Source organism: Schistocerca nitens, chromosome 1 (genome assembly GCF_023898315.1).
Source record: "Schistocerca nitens isolate TAMUIC-IGC-003100 chromosome 1, iqSchNite1.1, whole genome shotgun sequence".
Lineage (NCBI taxonomy): Eukaryota > Metazoa > Arthropoda > Insecta > Orthoptera > Acrididae > Schistocerca > Schistocerca nitens.
In genome coordinates, this window is record NC_064614.1 from 13,972,519 (window position 1) to 13,990,384 (window position 17,866).

Genomic DNA, 17,866 nt, shown 5'->3' on the forward strand with positions numbered 1-17,866 from the left:
AGGTACTCAAGGTACCCTCCGCCACACACCGTCAGGTGGCTTGCGGAGTACGGATGTAGACGTAGATGTAATGACTGATCGCCAATAATGTAGTCGAACAGTAATTGGTGTCTCTACCGATTAATGCACAAATACGTTACATTAATTTACTTAGAGGGACAACTGCCAGTGTCTAACGCTAAGCGTCGATCTGTCGTCTGAAGCCCTTTGAATCTCGTGGATGAAGAGAGCGAATAGTGTCTTACAAACTCTCTGTTTCTGGCATACATGTTGGTTCGAGTAGAGGTGATCCTTGCTCTAAACAAAGCTTCATGTGGTTTCAGAGCACTGTTCGACGATTTGCATATACTCGGACACAGTCGTCAGGATGGACACGTGGAGGATCTCCGGAGGAGCGCAGTTTGGACAGTCAATAGTGAGTGAGTGAGTGAGTGAGTGTGTGTGTGTGTGTGTGTGTGTGTGTGTGTGTGTGTGTGTGTGTGCGTGTGCGTGTGTGTGCGCTGCGGCGCGTGTGTGCGGCACGCGAGCTCAGCTGGGCACGCGCTGTGCTGGGCTGCGTTGCTTTGCTCTGGAACTGACAGGAGGGGCCGGCCGGCCTCTTCTGACGACGGCGGTCTTTTTTATCGCCCTAAATGGGCGGTAATTAGGTGGCGGGGGGAGGGGAGGGGCGGAATGTGTGGCCCGCCCTGGCATCTGGCCGGCCAAAGGAGCCGACACCATCCGGGCATGTCGGGCTGCCTGCCTGACGATTCCACAGGCGTCCCCACCTTCAAGCGCTCTATGGGCAGTACACGTGAAGCCCGAGGGCAACCTAGTTCTATGGTGGATATATGTTGTTGTTGTGGTCTTCAGTCCTGATACTGGTTTGATGCAGCTCTCCATACTACTCTATCCTGTGGTAGCTTCTTCATCTCCCAGTACCTACTGCAGCCTACGTCCTTCTCAATCTGTTTAGTATATAACTCTCTTGGTCTCCCTCTACGATTTTTACCCTCCACGCTGCCCTCCAATGCTAAATTTGTGATCCCTTGATGCCTCAAAACATGTCCTACCAAACGATCCCTTCTTCTAGTCAAGTTGTTCCACACACTTCTCTTCTCCCCAATCCTATTCAACACTTCCTCATTAGTTATGTGATCTACACATCTAATCTTCAGCATTCTTCTGTAGCACCACATTGCAAAAGCTTCTATTCTCTTCTTGTCCAAACTATTTATCGTCCATGTTTCACTTCCATACATGGCTACACTCCATACAAATACTTTCAGAAACGACTTCCTCACGCTTAAATCTATACTCGATGTTAACAAATTTCTCCTCTTCAGAAACGCTCTCCTTGCCATTGCCAGTCTACATTTTATATCCTCTCTACTTCGACCATCATCAGTTATTTTACTCCCTAAATAGCAAAACTCCTTTACTACTTTAAGTGTCTCATTTCCGAATCTAATTCCCTCAGCATCACCCGACTTAATTCGACTACAATCCATTATCCTCGTTTTGCTTTTGTTGTTCATATTATATCCTCCTTTCAAGACACTGTCCATTCCATTCAACTGCTCTTCCAAGTCCTTTGCTGTCTCTGATGACATAATTACAATGTCATCCGTGAACCTCAAAGTTTTTATTTCTTCTCCATGGATTTTAATACCTACTCCGAACTTTTCTTTTGTTTCCTTTAGTGCTTGCTCAATATACAGATTGAATAACATCGGGGAGAGGCTACAACCCTGTCTTACTCCCTTCCCAACCACTGCTTCCCTTTCATGTCCCTCGACTCTTATAACTGCCATCTGGTTTCTGTACAAATTGTAAATAGCCTTTCGCTCCCTGTATTTTAGCCCCGCCACCTTTAGAATTTGAAAGAGAGTATTCCAGTCAACATTGTCAAAAGCTTTCTCTAAGTCTACAAATGCTAGAAACGTAGGTTTGCCTTTCCGTAATCTATCTTCCAAGATAAGCCGTAGGGTCAGTATTGCCTCACGTGTTCCAACATTTCTACGGAATCCAAACTGATCTTCCCCGAGGTCGGCTTCTACCAGTTTTTCCATTCGTCTGTAAAGAATTCGTGTTAGTATTTTGCAGCTGTGACTTATTAAACTGATAGTTCGGTAATTTTCACATCTGTCAACACCTGCTCTCTTTGGGATTGGAATTATTATATTCTTCTTGATGTCTGAGGGTATTTCACCTGTCTCATACATCTTGCTCACCAGATGGTAGAATTTTATCAGGACTGGCTCTCCCAAGGCCGTTAGTAGTTCCAATGGAATGTTGTCTACTCCCTGGGCCTTGTAGTGGATATAAGGGACATTGAACTACAGTAGCCGCAATTGATGTGTTGGGTTGGTGCGGAAGTTCGTAGCGCTTTTCCATAAGTTTAATGAACACAAATGATGTACATAACAGAGGCTGTAGTCATGAACAGTGTATTGCCCTTCACTATTTCAACGGTCTGCCAATGCTGCGGTAACTTTTCGATTCAGCGACTACAGAAATCACGCGGTTTTGAGGCTATAAACTCGTCGAGCCATGTTCGCAGTGCATCTTCATCCGGAAAGGAAGTTCCCCCTCAAGGTTTTTCGATAGTGTGTGGAAAAGATGAAAATCTGAGGGCGCATGATCAGCTGGATAAGGTGGGTGCGGAATGATTTCCCAATGCAACTTTTGCTAGCAGTCGCGGGCAAGCGTTATCGTGAAGTAGCATCACGCCACGCAGTCTTCCTGGTCGTTGTTCTTCGTATGCGTTCGCAAGACGTCTCAGTTGTTGACAAATTTCAACACTGATGGTTACACCTCTGGGGAACGATTCGTAGTACACCACATCGTCGCTGTTCCACCAGAGCCGTAAAATAATCGTTTCTGGATGCGAGCAGGTCTTTGTACTGGGAGCTGCTGCTTTTCTCGGGCTCAACCATTCTTTCCTATTCATTCCCTCTGCCAGGCACTTAATGTGATTTGCAGAGTATCCATGTAGATATGTTAGCATGGAGACACCGTTTCTCGTCACCAGCAACGATAGGAGATAGGGACGATCAGTGTTGTTGATGGTGAGTTGATGAGGGCAAGTAGGGCAGCACATGCGGCCAGCCGCTGATTTTTGTGATTTTGACTTAGAGCATGCGGTACCCTTACACCGGAGTTTCGAACCTTCCTCATAGCATGCAAAAATCATACGACGGTGGAAGGATCACAGGTCGTTACATTTGCCAGTTCTCGAATACGCTGACGTGGATAATTATGGATTAATGCTCTTAAACGATCTTTATCAAAGGTCTTCCTGAAGGTGGTGAGTCAGTAATGTACAAACGATCCTCCTTAAGCCGTCCGCTGTGGCCGAGTGGTTCTAGGCGCTTCAGTCCGGAACCGCGCTGCTGCTTACGGTCGGAGCTTTGAATCCTGCCTAGGGCATGGATGTGTGTGATGTCCTTAGGTTAGTTGCGTTTAAGTAGTTCTAAGTCTAGGGGACTGTTAAGTCCCACAGGGCTTAGAGCCATTTGAACCATTTTTGATCCTCTTTAAAACGACAGAGCCATTTTCTTGCCGTTCTCTGTCTAGTGACAGTATCCCAGTACACGGCGCAAATGTTTATGGCTGGCTCTACTTCCGTCACACCTCTATTGAACTCGAACAGAAGAATATGTCGGAAATCTTTAGATTTCTCCAGTTGGCACTGCATATTCTAGCATCCACAGCTCCCTTCACTATCTCCACATGACAAAATGACGATGTTTAAACTCAAGTAGCAACGGTGAACTACGAATAAAACAAAAAAAGATGATCGATAAATAAATCCATAGCAACCGGAATACCAACGTGGAAAACAAGAATGCAACGAAGTTAGGCACCAATGTAATATGTGGCACTGGCGCAGTTACCTTGCGGTAAGAGATGCATTCTACATTTTCATGTATACTCCACAAGCCGCTGTCCAGTGCGTGATGGAAGGTACTTAACAATTTTCTGTCCTATTCAAACCCGTACTGGGCGATGAGAAAATGTTTTTCCATGAGCATATGTACGCGCTCCAATTTTTTCTTAGCTTATTGTCCTGATTCCTAGCGAGATACACGATATCTTATCGTGAGTCCCAATTAACGTTATAATGTCGTTGGGAAAAAGAAACTTCAAGATTCGGCACGGATTTGCGAAAAACTACGCGTGGCGAACAGACTTTCCTGTATTCATTCGTACACGGTATGTTGCAGTAATGTCGAGGGCCGTGCCAAAATGAATGCACCGGTTCCTGTCAGATCACCGAATCTTAAGTACTGTCGGGCGCGGCCATTACTTGGTGGGTAAGCTTCCTGGTACGCAGCGCGCTGTTGACAATGTTCCCTTTCGGCAGAGGGAACAGGAGGGGTGTTGCCGTAAAGTCCGTGATCACAGGTCTTTGCGCCAATGTCCCGGATTAAATTCCAAACCTCTCCACAATGTCCTAGGCTGCGTTCTACGTAAGCGACAGAAGCGACCGACAGCGCGCGACAGCTTCAGACGAAAGACCACCGCAGGTATACGTACTTACGGAAGTGTCTTAACGTAGACGACGTCCATGCGCTACCTGTCCTGGCGACGTGTGAATTCGACGTGTTTGAATCTCGTCGCTGCGTCTTCCCGCGAAAGCATTGGAATGGATGCGCCGGCAGCTATGAAATATTTATCATCCGATTTTAAGAAAACTATTTGGTCAAAAAATTCGAGTGTTCCGCATCTTACAGCTTGTTGTCTTTGCTCGATAAAGGTCTGAATTTATTTTCGGTATTCGTCATAGTAACTGTGCTACACGAAACGGAGTGCATGGCTGCAGGAAATTTTTAAGAGTTGCAGAGTAAAAAGGGCTCTGAGCACCATGGGACTTGACATCTGAGGTCATCAGTCCCCTAGAACTTAGAACTACTTAAACCTAAATAACCTAAAGACATCACACACATCCATGCCCGAGGCAGGATTCGAACCTGCGACCGTAGCGGTCGGGCGGTTCCAGACTAAAGCGCCTAGAACCGCTCGGCCACTCCAGCCGGCGCAGAGGAAAATCACGTAGCGTACGCTTTACGTATTGTTCATTTTAGGCCATACATTATTGCGTTTGAAATGTAACCAATATACCTGAATTGTATTTAAAGTTGAGAGTGGAATGATATCTCCCTTCATTCTTCAGATATTGGTTTTTGTATCCGCGGATGGGTTGAATGATGCTCGAAATCACGAACATAAAGTGAGGTGCATCAAACGTTTCTCTAATATTTTTTATTTCATACTTTCAGACAAATTGTTTCACAAAAGTTTGACTTTCGTTTCAAAAATTTTGTATGCATTACTTTTACGGACTTCTTAGATTAACTGAAACGCTTGGCGTTAACATTGAGTGCAGATGAATTGCGTTCGCAACATCAAATACCAGTAAAATTTCATGGTTGTTCACTGTATTTTATTATTACTAGGTGTAGTAAACAATTTACATAAAACTTAGTATACAGAATTGTAGCTGAGTTAGTTAAAATATAAGAAGTAACGGGAACCGAACCCGCATTTACCGCTTGTTAAAATTTCGTGGTCGTGTAAGAAACATTAGTCTTCAATTTATTGATGAGACGGTCGTATGCTCCTATGCTCGTTCACGTATATTCGAAGAATTTGTTTGGTGTTCATCGTAGTTGACGATATACATTAAGGAAGTTTCCACGAAGTTTGCTACCTTTGTAAATTTCATGCACAGCATTCCTTTTCGCTTTATTTTCCTAAGTAAGGCTAATTTTGTAGGCTTTCTCCTGCAACAGTATTCTACAGTTTAGGGGCGCCGTTTTAGAGAAAGAGCTGGTCGGCTCTAAGCAGCCATGTTGTAGCGCGAGATGGTCGCTCGCACGCGCGCTTTCTGCCCGATGCTGCTGCTTGTTGCGCAAGTGTCGCGTATCCACACGTCGCTCGCTTCTGACGCTTATGTAGTAGGACACGGCTTTAGGAAGTCACGGCATGCGACACTGTCGATAGTGATCATCCGTCGATGAGGTCGTTAACCTCGGCTGGTCCATTGGTGCTTTTCGAGAGTAGCAGGCTATCTGCGGGCACCGAGTTTCACCCTGAGCCTTCTTTCATCATCTCCAAGATGGAAAACACACACACACACACACACACACACACACACACACACACACACACACACACACACACCATCATTGAACTCATTCCAGCTAGACGGCCGAACCTGCCCTTTGGGATCTCGCAGCCCTTTCATGCTGTACGATATTACTTCTTCCAGTTACACACTCATGGTCAATATATCGCAAGACCAAAAAATAACAACTTACGTAGAGTAATGAAATTTCGATTTGACATGGTAACATGTGTAAGTGATTAACATTGCAACATCGCAAGTTAATGTAAGCGCGAGATGAACCATTGCAAATGTGAAATGCTAGTACATTAATAAACAGTCACCGCCAGACTTGAGTGCAAGCATGCAAACGTGCATGCATTGTGTTGTACGGGTGCCGGAAGTCAGTTTGTGGGGTGAAGTGCCATGCCTGTTGCACTTGGTCGGTCAATACAGGGACGGTTCCTGCTGTTTGTGGATGACGCTGGAGCTGTCGTCCGATGATGTCCTACATGTGCTCAATTGGAGAGAGATCTGGTGATAGAGCAGGCCAAGGCCACATCTTGACATTCTGTTGGACCTCCATGTAACCGACACAGGGCCATCACTGGCACTGAGGCAGAACCAGCTTTCATCAGAAAACACGCCGGACCTCAACCCTGCCCTCCAGTGAGCTGTTCCTTGACCCTGCTGAAGTCTCAAACCGCGGTGGTTTGGGGGTCAGTGGAATGCACGCTACAGGGCGTCTGGCTCGGAGTCGTCCTTGTGGTAACCAATTTCTAACAGTTCGTTGTGTCACTGTGGTGCCAGCTGCTGCCCAGATTGCTGCTGCAGGCGCAGTACGATGAGCCAGAGCCACACGCCGAACACGATGGTCTTCCCTCTCGGTAGTGCCACGTGGCCGTCCGATGCCTTATCTCCTAGCGACCGTACTTTCACGTGACCACCGATACCAGCAATATGTACAGCGGCTAAATTCCTGTCAAGTCTTTCTGCAGTGTTGCAAAAGGAACATCCACCTTCTCTCAGCCCCATTGCGTGATGGCGTTCAAACTCAGTGAGGTACTGACAATGCTGTCTTTGTCGCCTTAAAGTCATTTTTCACTAACGTGAACTCACCATATCCGATTTCAAAGGTAACTAACGCTCATGACCGTTACAGCACGCATTTAGAGCAAACCTGATGGGCAGCCTCATAGTGGCGCTACTAGCGACACTCGTACGCCATTGGCGCCAAATTTGAACAGACGTCGTCTTTCAGATGCAGAAACACACCTCCCAACTTCCGTTTATGTCGCACATCTCCTTCTTTGTGTTTCGATTTTTGTTCCGTCAGTGTACTTTTCGTCACGTTGAGTGGCTGTGGCCTTTGGGAGGTTTTTTCCTGTGCAAGAAATTCAAAAAGCTTAAAATCACATATGTACATAATATGGACTATAGAGATCAAAACTGACATCTGCCTGTAATTTATTTTGAATGGCATCAATTTGAGCCCTCACTAATAACTTGTAGTCCCAATCCTCACCACCCGTGGATGTACTTACCTTGCAGTCTTTTGTTGCCTAGAGTTGTAGGTCCACGGCTTCGTACTTCGATTGAGAAACAACTACTTCGAATAGTTTTGGTGTATTGTTGTTCTGAAGCTGAAGAATAGCATGAGACGGATGTTTTGAAATATTTCGTTGCCTCAGTGACTCATTGTTGCCGCCTTCACCCTACACAAAAACAACACAGCGCCATCTTGGAAACGTGTGCAGATCTGTGGCTGCCAAAGCGGGTGCTGAGAACCTGGATATGTGCTAAGACTGCCGCCACAACTGCGTCAGTGCTACTGACCTTGTTCGAAGGAGGCTATTTCTTTTACTCTGGCGATTTGTGACGTCATTCCCTTGGCGTCAAACAATCCCTACGTCGGCATTCTGAATTAATTATTGTGTATATTTATTCATTTCGATGGCAAATGATACCGATAATTCAAAGCATCCAGATGACATTGAGAGTTACTTACAGATTGGCGGTTCATTAAAAAAAAAATGGCCTTTAAGTCTTCGATCGTGATCAAATTTTGATTTAAAGAACGATCGCAGTAATCCCAATAACACAATCATGTCTAGTATTGATAAAGCCATACAAATTGTATTTATAATACACTGATTGAACGGTGTTGATAGGGGTTGGGAGGTCCAAAAACATACAAAAACAAATATCACTAGAAAAGTAACGATATAAAAATCAAACAATGCTTTTGTGTTGTATATGAAACGATTTATGAGGTTTACCAAACTGCAATTGGTTATTGAGAATGAGATTTTCACTCTGCAGCGGAGTGTGCACTGATATGAAACTTCCTGGCAGATTAAAACTGTGTGCCGGACCGAGAGTCGAACTATAGACCTTTGCCTCTCGCAGGCAAGTGCTCTAGCAACTGAGCTACCCAAGCACGACCCACGACCTGCCCCAAAGTCTTACTTCCGCCAGTACCTCGTCTCCATTGGATATTGTTTGGCCAAACCATTAGGTAAGTTGTGGATCTATTTTATATAGGCTTTAGTAATTATTTATTAATGGTAATTAAAATTGGCTGTTAAGTAAAAAGAACTATCAGAATCAAGATATTTGGACCTAGTGCTCCGCCTGAAATTCATCAATTGCTTCAAAAGACTTCTCTAAAAAAATTTTCTATGTTACGATATTAGTGTTCCCGCGTGAGGCTTTGCAGGATTAGCTGAGAGATGCTATTCCCCAAAAATCCATTATGTAACTACGAATGAAAGGTGGTCCTGACTTCCAGTACATGTTAGTTAAAGCTGCCATAATTTTTAACAGACAACCAAATACAAAAAGCTCAAGATGAAAGCTGATAAGGTAAATGGAAGGATACCAATAGATATGTGGAATAGGACGGATAATTTGAAGCAAAATAGTAGCGGCCAAAGGTATTGAATTGGATGCCCAGCTTCCTATTCTTGTTATCGCACTTCGTTATGTTGTTACGCTAGGATGTCACCCACATATCCACTGTAGCTTCGTACACATGTCTTTCGACTCGTGTTAAACTCTGGATGCTGTACCAGCAGGAACCTGGTTCGTTACTGCAAATTTTTCGATTCATTCAAACCTCTTTTGTTTTATCCTACCTGGCGCGTTCGTAACCTATTACGAATCTCAGCAGCCGTCCACGAAAATGACGGCTGGGCGCTTGCCTCACCGCTCCTGTACTTCGACACACTACTCTCTCTCTCTCTCTCTCTCTCTCTCTCTCTCTCTCTCTTTCCCTCCCTCCCTCCAACACTGTGTGCAATCCACAGAACAGCAGCGCTGGAATATCAGTCTTGAGTCCACAGAATAAGTCGAGCCCAACTTACATACTAAGAATCAAAACTATTAATTACTCCCACTGGCTTTTAGACCTCTGTTAATGCTGAAAAAATAACTAGCGAACTTAATGACGACTCCAACTACTAGCCACACCAGAAACAGAATCGTACAACTCCAAGAACGTGACTGCAATTACAAGAAAGGTTAATGGCCACTTTCTTTTCATCGGCTTGACCATGTAGCTCTCGGGCTTGACCATGTAGCTCTCGATGCAGCGATGTCAGGCTGTGTCGTACCTGCTCTTATCTTGTGCACCAAGCAGAGTTCCATGAGAAAGTATTAAAGTCCAGGATTAGGAATACTTAAGGCTTTGGTTAAATAAAAGTCGCTAGTTGGAAAAAACAATCCTGAACGCTGTAATCGACAAAACAGTTGTGACCCAAGGCGCTACACCGCATTGTCCCCATGTCGGCTGGCGTTTTCAACATTCGTTGCATAAGTGTTCTTAAAGCACTGCCAGAAAACAGCACATTACGGAATCACTCTAAGGAGGAGCACGAAATGGCCAATGAGAATATGTACGTTTTGTATCTGATTCTCATTGGCTGAAAGACCTATATTACAAAACTAATTATTATGGAGCGGCACGAAGCTCGGCGAAATCGAGGTGCTGACAGGGATCTTCGTAGCGCTATAGTGACAAGTCGTCGTCCCTCTGTAGCGGAGTTTCTGTTTTAAGTGAGTTATCCTTTTGGAAGCCTGGCTTTATCGAGCCCTCGTGATCAGCGAAGTTAATTTTCTGGTACGAAAAGCTGGCAAAACACTGAGATGTGTGTTCCTGTGGGTTGGCGTCAACTCTGCTTGGCAGTCTCCTGCGTTTCTCGGCGAGTGTTGTGGATTGGCGAGCGTGGCTTTGTGCAGATCAGGATATGGAGCCATCAGCTACCTGAAGGAGGCGTTGAATAAGAGTGACGGTCTTGCCTAGGACAAGTTAATGCCAGTTAATTTCATTTGTTTCTGTACAGAGTTGAGAATAGTGTTTTTTGTGTGGCTTTTTTCCGTACTGACTTTGAACTGTTTTTCTGTTTGTTGTGGTGGTGATTAGGGGCAAGAGTTGCTGGTAGCAAGTTGGAGGCGGTTTGTAGAACTGTTTGCAGTGAACATATTACAGTACAGTGGTAGGACCTTAGATAATAGCGACACTTTTGATTGGACATGGTAAGGCAATATTGTAACCAACTCCATAATCAACATTTTGAGCTAGAGATGATCCAGCACAACTTTATAAATAAAATTCAAATATGGCAGTATCCCAAAAGCAATTGTCGCATTATAAAGATTTTCTATTTCTCTGTCAGATCAATGCTGTAGGTCTCAACATTTATTGATCCCCCGAGCGTAAGGGACCATAATTGGAATTGGTTCCTTATTGCTTATTTTAAAATTTAACACCGGGAATTGGTTCTTGTGGTTTGTAGCTGAAAAAAAGGAAAATGAAGCAACACTTTTATAACTGAAATAACAACACTTCAGAATTCATGTGTGAACAGATTTTTCTTGACAATGTTAATGTAATACTAGCAAAACGAAGACGTAAATTCAAAAATGGGTGTAACATTTTATCAAATTCGCTATTAATTTACTGTGCTTTATACACGTTTATGAAAGTAGATACTTCAACACGAAGGTTGCATTATTATTAGTATTATTAATAATATAAATACGTTATGCCCAAATGATTCTTCTACGCGCTGACAGCTTGAAAAGTACTCCAAAGTGAAATAGAGTGTATCATCAATGCTATCAACATCATCCATCTGGGTCTGAAGTTAAGATTTCATAAAACTTCTGGCATCCCCTGGAATGAGATGCATTATCGATTTTATGTCCTGCAGTTTTGGCAGTGATACTGGTTTACTGTTGGGCCTTAAAGGTACCGAGAACGTTGTTAGGTCTGGCGAAGACTTTGGGCGGCTTGCAGTGCTTCTGTGCAGATTTACTTCAACGAAATTCTCATCGAAGTTCTTGCTCATGAACATGCTTTCTGCTGATTACTGCTTCTATTATTATTAATATTATTATTTGATTACTTTCTCAGACTTTTTAGAAGTCTGGTTAAGAATGGAGTGACGCGGACCTTTATCAAGCGTCACTTCCTTTTTGCTGTACGGTACATGTTATATTGCATTTAGGAACTTTCGGGTAATTGAACATGTATCAATAATTACGGATTTCTGTAATTGTATATATATGTTTGGATGTAGCTGTATTGCATTGATGTATTGGTGGATATTGTGTGGTATGACTCCTGTAGTTGATAGTATAATTGGTATGATGTCAACTTTATCCTGATGCCACATGTCTTTGACTTCCTCAGCCAGTTGGATGTATTTTTCAATTTTTTCTCCTGTTTTCTTTTGTATATTTGTTGTATTGGGTATGGATATTTCGATTAATTGTGTTAATTTCTTCTTTTTATTGGTGAGTATGATGTCAGGTTTGTTATGTGGCGTTGTTTTATCTGTTATAATGGTTCTGTTCCAGTATAATTTGTATTCATCATTCTCCAGTACATTTTGTGGTGCATACTTGTATGTAGGAACGTGTTGTTTTATAAGTTTATGTTGTAAGGCAAGCTGTTGATGTATTATTTTTGCGACATTGTCATGTCTTCTGGGGTATTCTGTATTTGCTAGTATTGTACATCCGCTTGTGATGTGATCTACTGTTTCTATTTGTTGTTTACAAAGTCTGCATTTATCTGTTGTGGTATTGGGATCTTTAATAATATGCTTGCTGTAATACCTGGTGTTTATTGTTTGATCCTGTATTGCAATCATGAATCCTTCTGTCTCACTGTATATATTGCCTTTTCTTAGCCATGTGTTGGATGCGTCTTGATCGATGTGTGGCTGTGTTAGATGATACGGGTGCTTGCCATGTAGTGTTTTCTTTTTCCAATTTACTTTCTTCGTATTTGTTGATGTTATGTGATCTAAAGGATTGTAGAAGTGGTTATGAAGTTGCAGTGGTGTAGCCGATGTATTTATATGAGTGATTGCCTTGTGTATTTTGCTAGTTTCTGCTCGTTCTAGAAAGAATTTTCTTAAATTGTCTACCTGTCCATAGTGTAGGTTTTTTATGTCGATAAATCCCCTTCCTCCTTCCTTTCTGCTTAATGTGAATCTTTCTGTTGCTGAATGTATGTGATGTATTCTATATTTGTGGCATTGTGATCGTGTAAGTGTATTGAGTGCTTCTAGGTCTGTGTTACTCCATTTCACTACTCCAAATGAGTAGGTCAATATTGGTATGGCATAAGTATTTATAGCTTTTGTCTTGTTTCTTGCTGTCAATTCTGTTTTCAGTATTTTTGTTAGTCTTTGTCTATATTTTTCTTTTAGTTCTTCTTTAATATTTGTATTATCTATTCCTATTTTTTGTCTGTATCCTAGATATTTATAGATATCTGTTTTTTCCATCGCTTCTATGCAGTCGCTGTGGTTAACCAATATGTAATCTTCTTGTTTAGTGTGTTTTCCCTTGACTATGCTATTTTTCTTACATTTGTCTGTTCCAAAAGCCATATTTATATCATTGCTGAATACTTCTGTTATCTTTAGTAATTGGTTGAGTTGTTGATTTGTTGCTGCCAGTAGTTTTAGATCATCCATGTATAGCAAATGTGTGATTTTGTGTGGGTATGTTCCAGTAATATTGTATCCATAATTTGTATTATTTAGCATGTTGGATAGTGGGTTCAGAGCAAGGCAGAACCAGAAAGGACTTAATGAGTCTCCTTGGTATATTCCACGCTTAATCTGTATTGGCTGTGATGTGATATTATCTGAATTTGTTTGGATATTAAGTGTGGTTTTCCAGTTTTTCATTACTATGTTTAGGAACTGTATCAATTTAGGATCTACTTTGTATATTTCCAATATTTGTAGTAACCATGAGTTATTATTATTATTATTATTATTATTATTATTTTCTAACAGTGAAATTCTCCAAAAGTTTTCCTTTGCCATCCTATGGATTTGAAGGGGGTGTTTTTTTCCTGGCTTGTTGCAAGAGAGTGATGTATGTGTAAAATGACGCAGGCCTATGTATTAAATATTCTCTGGCTTGTAATTATTTATTTACAGTTTTTAAGATAATTTAGTGATTCGTATTGTTAACAAAATGTTACATAACGCAGTCGCTAATAACCATTATACGTTTTAAGGTACATGGTCATACTAACTTCAGAATGACTGCGTTCAGTATTTTCTGCCGAACAAAAAGACGCCAACGACTTTCCTCTCCATACCACCTCCATGACAACAGTGCGTCTTATTAAACAATTACATACAAGAAAGTACACTCCCCGTAATAACCATTAATTACTTATGTTTCTACTCCAATACGTAAACAAACAAAACATGTGGGTTTCTTACACATGGATTTGGTTCCATATTGCGAATCATTGCCACATGGATACAGCAACTGGTAGTTGGTTCAGACAGCAGCACGTTATGGAATAGGGTTGGTTCTAATTTGCATGACATACCACACACATTCCATCAAAATTTGCAGGAGAGAACCAGAAATCTGAAAAATGGTAGTTGGTACCCATTTGCATAACGACGTCCAATTATTGTCTCTGGGGTTCGGAGCAGCTTAACCCTGCGTCGCCGGTAAAAACGAGACTAACGACCCGTATGTAAGATGATTTGGTAGTGTATCAGCGCAGAGAGTTAATCCTTGTCACCAGTAGAGGTTTCCGACTAAATCCGCAGAACAATGCGCCGCACAACGCTAGGAGAACCTAGATTCCGGCCGCAACTGCGAGTGTTTTTTCACATGACGTCATGGAACCGAGGTGCGGACCAAAGGGTCGTTTCAAGTACTACGCACGAATGGAATAGAACAGAATGGCTAATTTCAGTACGAAGCAGCTTTGTGGGTAGTAATGTGGAATCATTTCTGTCACATTCGCTTAGCGAACACTAGATGGAAAAGTGATTTGCACTTACAACACTACTTTAACTATTGCAACTTATTTCTTAATCCCAAGGGTGAAGGGAATAGGCACTACAGTCGTACAGAAGCTGGTGAATTAAATTAATTTTGAAGTGTGCAATAAGAATAACATTTAGGTCGATCCCAAGATCATCTTGTAGATACGTCTAACTTAACATTTGTTTTATAGCTTCACAGTGCATATACCATACAAACAAATGTATTGTAAGTAATTCCTAAGTGTATTGGAATACTGGGGAAGAGTAGTCGTTTAATTTGCCATAATTGAAATAGACATGCGATCTGAGAGTGTGAAGTGTGTTGTCATAAAAATATTTCATTTAATTACCCACCGATGGAAAATGGTTTACGCAATAGGGGGGCATTTATCATTTTTGAGATAGCTACTGGTGAGGTATCTTATTAGAGATCTATTATTAAAAGTAATGATTGATGTGTGCCGTTCGTTGTAGTAAAGTTCTCCTTATCTATCTGTGAGTTTTGTGCTTGATTCACAGAGGTATTGTTTGTTGCAGAATGTGTGTAACGTGTCGACGATGACGTACAACGACCCGGAGCGTGTTCGCAGTGAGCTTCTGCGCATGCTCGTCGACAGGGGCTTCGACTGCAAGCAGAAGGGGTAAGTGACAGTGGTAGTAGCATGGAGGGTTGTGGGGGTCTTCGGTAAAGTGTATTCCGATGATACTTTGTTCAGCCATACATGTTTCGACGATGTTAGACCATCATCAGTGGGTTTTTCTTTATTCTTAAAAACCGAAGTTAATATTGGATACAAATGTATGCAATTCGGTGCTGCGGCTGTGAGATTCAAGAAGCAGCATATGCCTTAATAGCGTGTTCGGCTGTCAGTGTGCTGTCTGCCCCGTGTTGTCCAGCAGGTATTTTGTTCAAGACGGAATCCTCAAAATACATTTATTGTCCAAGTAAATAGCGAGCAGCCTGAAGACAATGACGTCAGGTGTTGTCAGTGGAGCGACACTGCTGCTTACAGGCAAGCGTGCGCTCCGTATACCAATTATTGTAAGCGGCGTTAGTATGCAGCATGCGTCTTACCTAAGGGAGCTGACGAACAAAGAACCACGGATGGCTCATCGAGCGAACTGGACCCACGGCGTTCTCCCGCTGCATGGTCTGATCGTCTGGCACTGTGCCCGCGTGGATGTGTTGCTGGTGCGTCGATCATAAGGCCATCCTCTCGGAAACGTGGGACCTAATCGATCGGGAGTGCGCACAAGGAGCTACTGTCGCCACCTTAACACAAAAAATGCCGATTGTGATAAACAGGACTGCCACGCACAACAGACAAAGTGAGCGAAAAATGTTAATAAACAAGAGCAAAATCAAGTAAACTAAAAATGTATCAGACTAAATTTTAAGGAAAAAAGGAGAAAAATAACTAACAAGATTGCACTACAGTAGCTGATCAGAACCGTCCAAAAGTTACCAGTAGTCAGAGTAACAATTATTGCAGTCCAAGGTGTTGCGGCGTGAAACTTCTCATCTTGTTAACCACGCACATTTAAATGAAGCCAGTTGTTTCAGTATGCGTCCTACAAGAAGCGACGCGCAAGTGCCGCCGCTTTCAAAGCTGCAACAAAAATACTCTACAGTCTAGAAACCGTGGTTTCCTTCACACAGCGGTACGATAGTGTGCCCTACCTTTTCTAACGTTGCAAATGCGTCATCAACCTCGCGTATTGTATGAGTGAAAAGGAGATCAGAAGTTGATAAATATTTGATTACGTTCACTACAAAGGTAAGATTGGAATTTTGTGTAGGGTAAACCAAGTCTGATGTGAAATTGATCTTGGACTACGAATCCACAAAAGAGTGAGCTATACAGCCCACAGAAGCTCTAAATTTCAGCATAATATTTAGCTGAACTTAACCATGTGCTATGAAACCCGATGCGTAGCACATGTAGAATGCTATATCCCCCCACTGTGTCATGGACTCGAGCGTACCAAGGTAGGAGTAAAATTACTGGCCCATGTTGTCTAAAACACGCATAGCTCAAGGTCAGTAGGCAGAACATAATTTTCAAATCAGTAATTAATGCTGTATATGTTTCACTAGTTTAGCGCCCGCTGCTTCGCTAGAGTGGTCTATGTAGTCCGCACAGACTTTGATTTTTTGTTTTCCTATAATCGAGTTTTTATGTTGTTGAAATTTGTTAGCATCATCTAAACTTTTCACACTATTTAAGGCGATACAAGCATGGTGTTTTCCGAATGTACTTCTGACAAAAAATCGACTGTTGTAGCTGAAGTCGGAGGTCCTTGTTGATCCTACGTTTTTAGTTTACAGTGGTGATATTACCATAGAAACTTTCATCTCTTAACACAAAAATTTCTCCCCATTAACGGCAGAAGTTCAAAAAAACACTGAGACACGTATGCTTTTAATTCCAACCAATAAGTCAAATACCAATTTTCATAGATGTAGCTTTAAAAATGCATTAGTAGTATTTTAATAGTGATTTATTTTCAAAAAGAATTTCACCCACTATTTTACACCCTTAATGGTTAAATTCCCAAAAATGCTGAAACACATATTTCTTCATTTCTGACCGAGAAACCAAATACCTAGTTTCGTAAGTCGAGCTTCAAAATTGTCAGAAGAACGACGCTGTTTCAATAAACGTTCCATCCCCTATTTCACACTTAGGCGTGGAATTTCGAAAAAATCCCTTCTTCAAACGACGCCTACAGCATAAGATCAACACGCTCTGCAGGCTTCAACTTCTGTCCTTAGCGGTGTGGGCTGGGTGATAATGAATCAGTCGGGACATTGCCTGTTACACATGGGGGGGGGGGGGGGTACTCTTTCTCATCAAAATGTATTTCATGTTATTTAAAAACAGCTTTGTGTACTAATAATTTCTGTCAGGGGGTTCACAAAATATAGGATCAGCGTGCACATCGATTGCCTTAAGGTATGCTGAAGTTTGGAAAAGTAATTACATTAAGTCCGTGCCCCCCACCCCCCCTCTTTTTTTTTAATACGAAACGAGACAGAAGAATGCTCATTGAAGATACTGAAATCAGAGGCTCCACAGTAATGCTCACTTACCTTTGTTACTTCGTGATAACAGTCGAGCGTTTTAGTTTTTTGCACGTGTTCAGAAGTAGTGTTGATTTGAAAGAAACTGAATAAAGCTGGACTATATGACGAATCAAGCAGACAAAAAGGCGTTGCCAATGCAGTGTTTGATATAAAATTAATTTTTGAGAACTGCACTGGCTGCATAAACTTCAAATTACTGTAAATTTTTGATGTAGGCATTTGTCTCAGTTCCTGCTTAGAGAAACAATGTAGCTATAAAGTACACTGATAGTTAAACTACAAGTGAATAAAATTCACATTTATGCAAGCTTACTGGCATGAATTTTATTTGTGCATTTTTGTTAACACGATTGACAAATAAACGAT

The 17,866-nt window shown here is 42.1% G+C and overlaps 1 protein-coding gene across 3 annotated transcripts in view; it reads left to right on the plus strand.

Annotated features, from left to right (window-relative positions):
* LOC126234437 (maternal embryonic leucine zipper kinase-like) overlaps nucleotides 1-17,866 on the plus strand; it is a 444,148-nt gene that overhangs the window by 309,868 nt on the left and 116,414 nt on the right. For all 3 annotated transcript variants that reach the window (XM_049943147.1, XM_049943142.1, XM_049943136.1), the window contains exon 12: nucleotides 14,950-15,053. In XM_049943147.1, coding sequence (XP_049799104.1) covers nucleotides 14,950-15,053 — 104 coding nt within the window. The remainder of the gene's footprint in view (nucleotides 1-14,949; nucleotides 15,054-17,866) is intronic.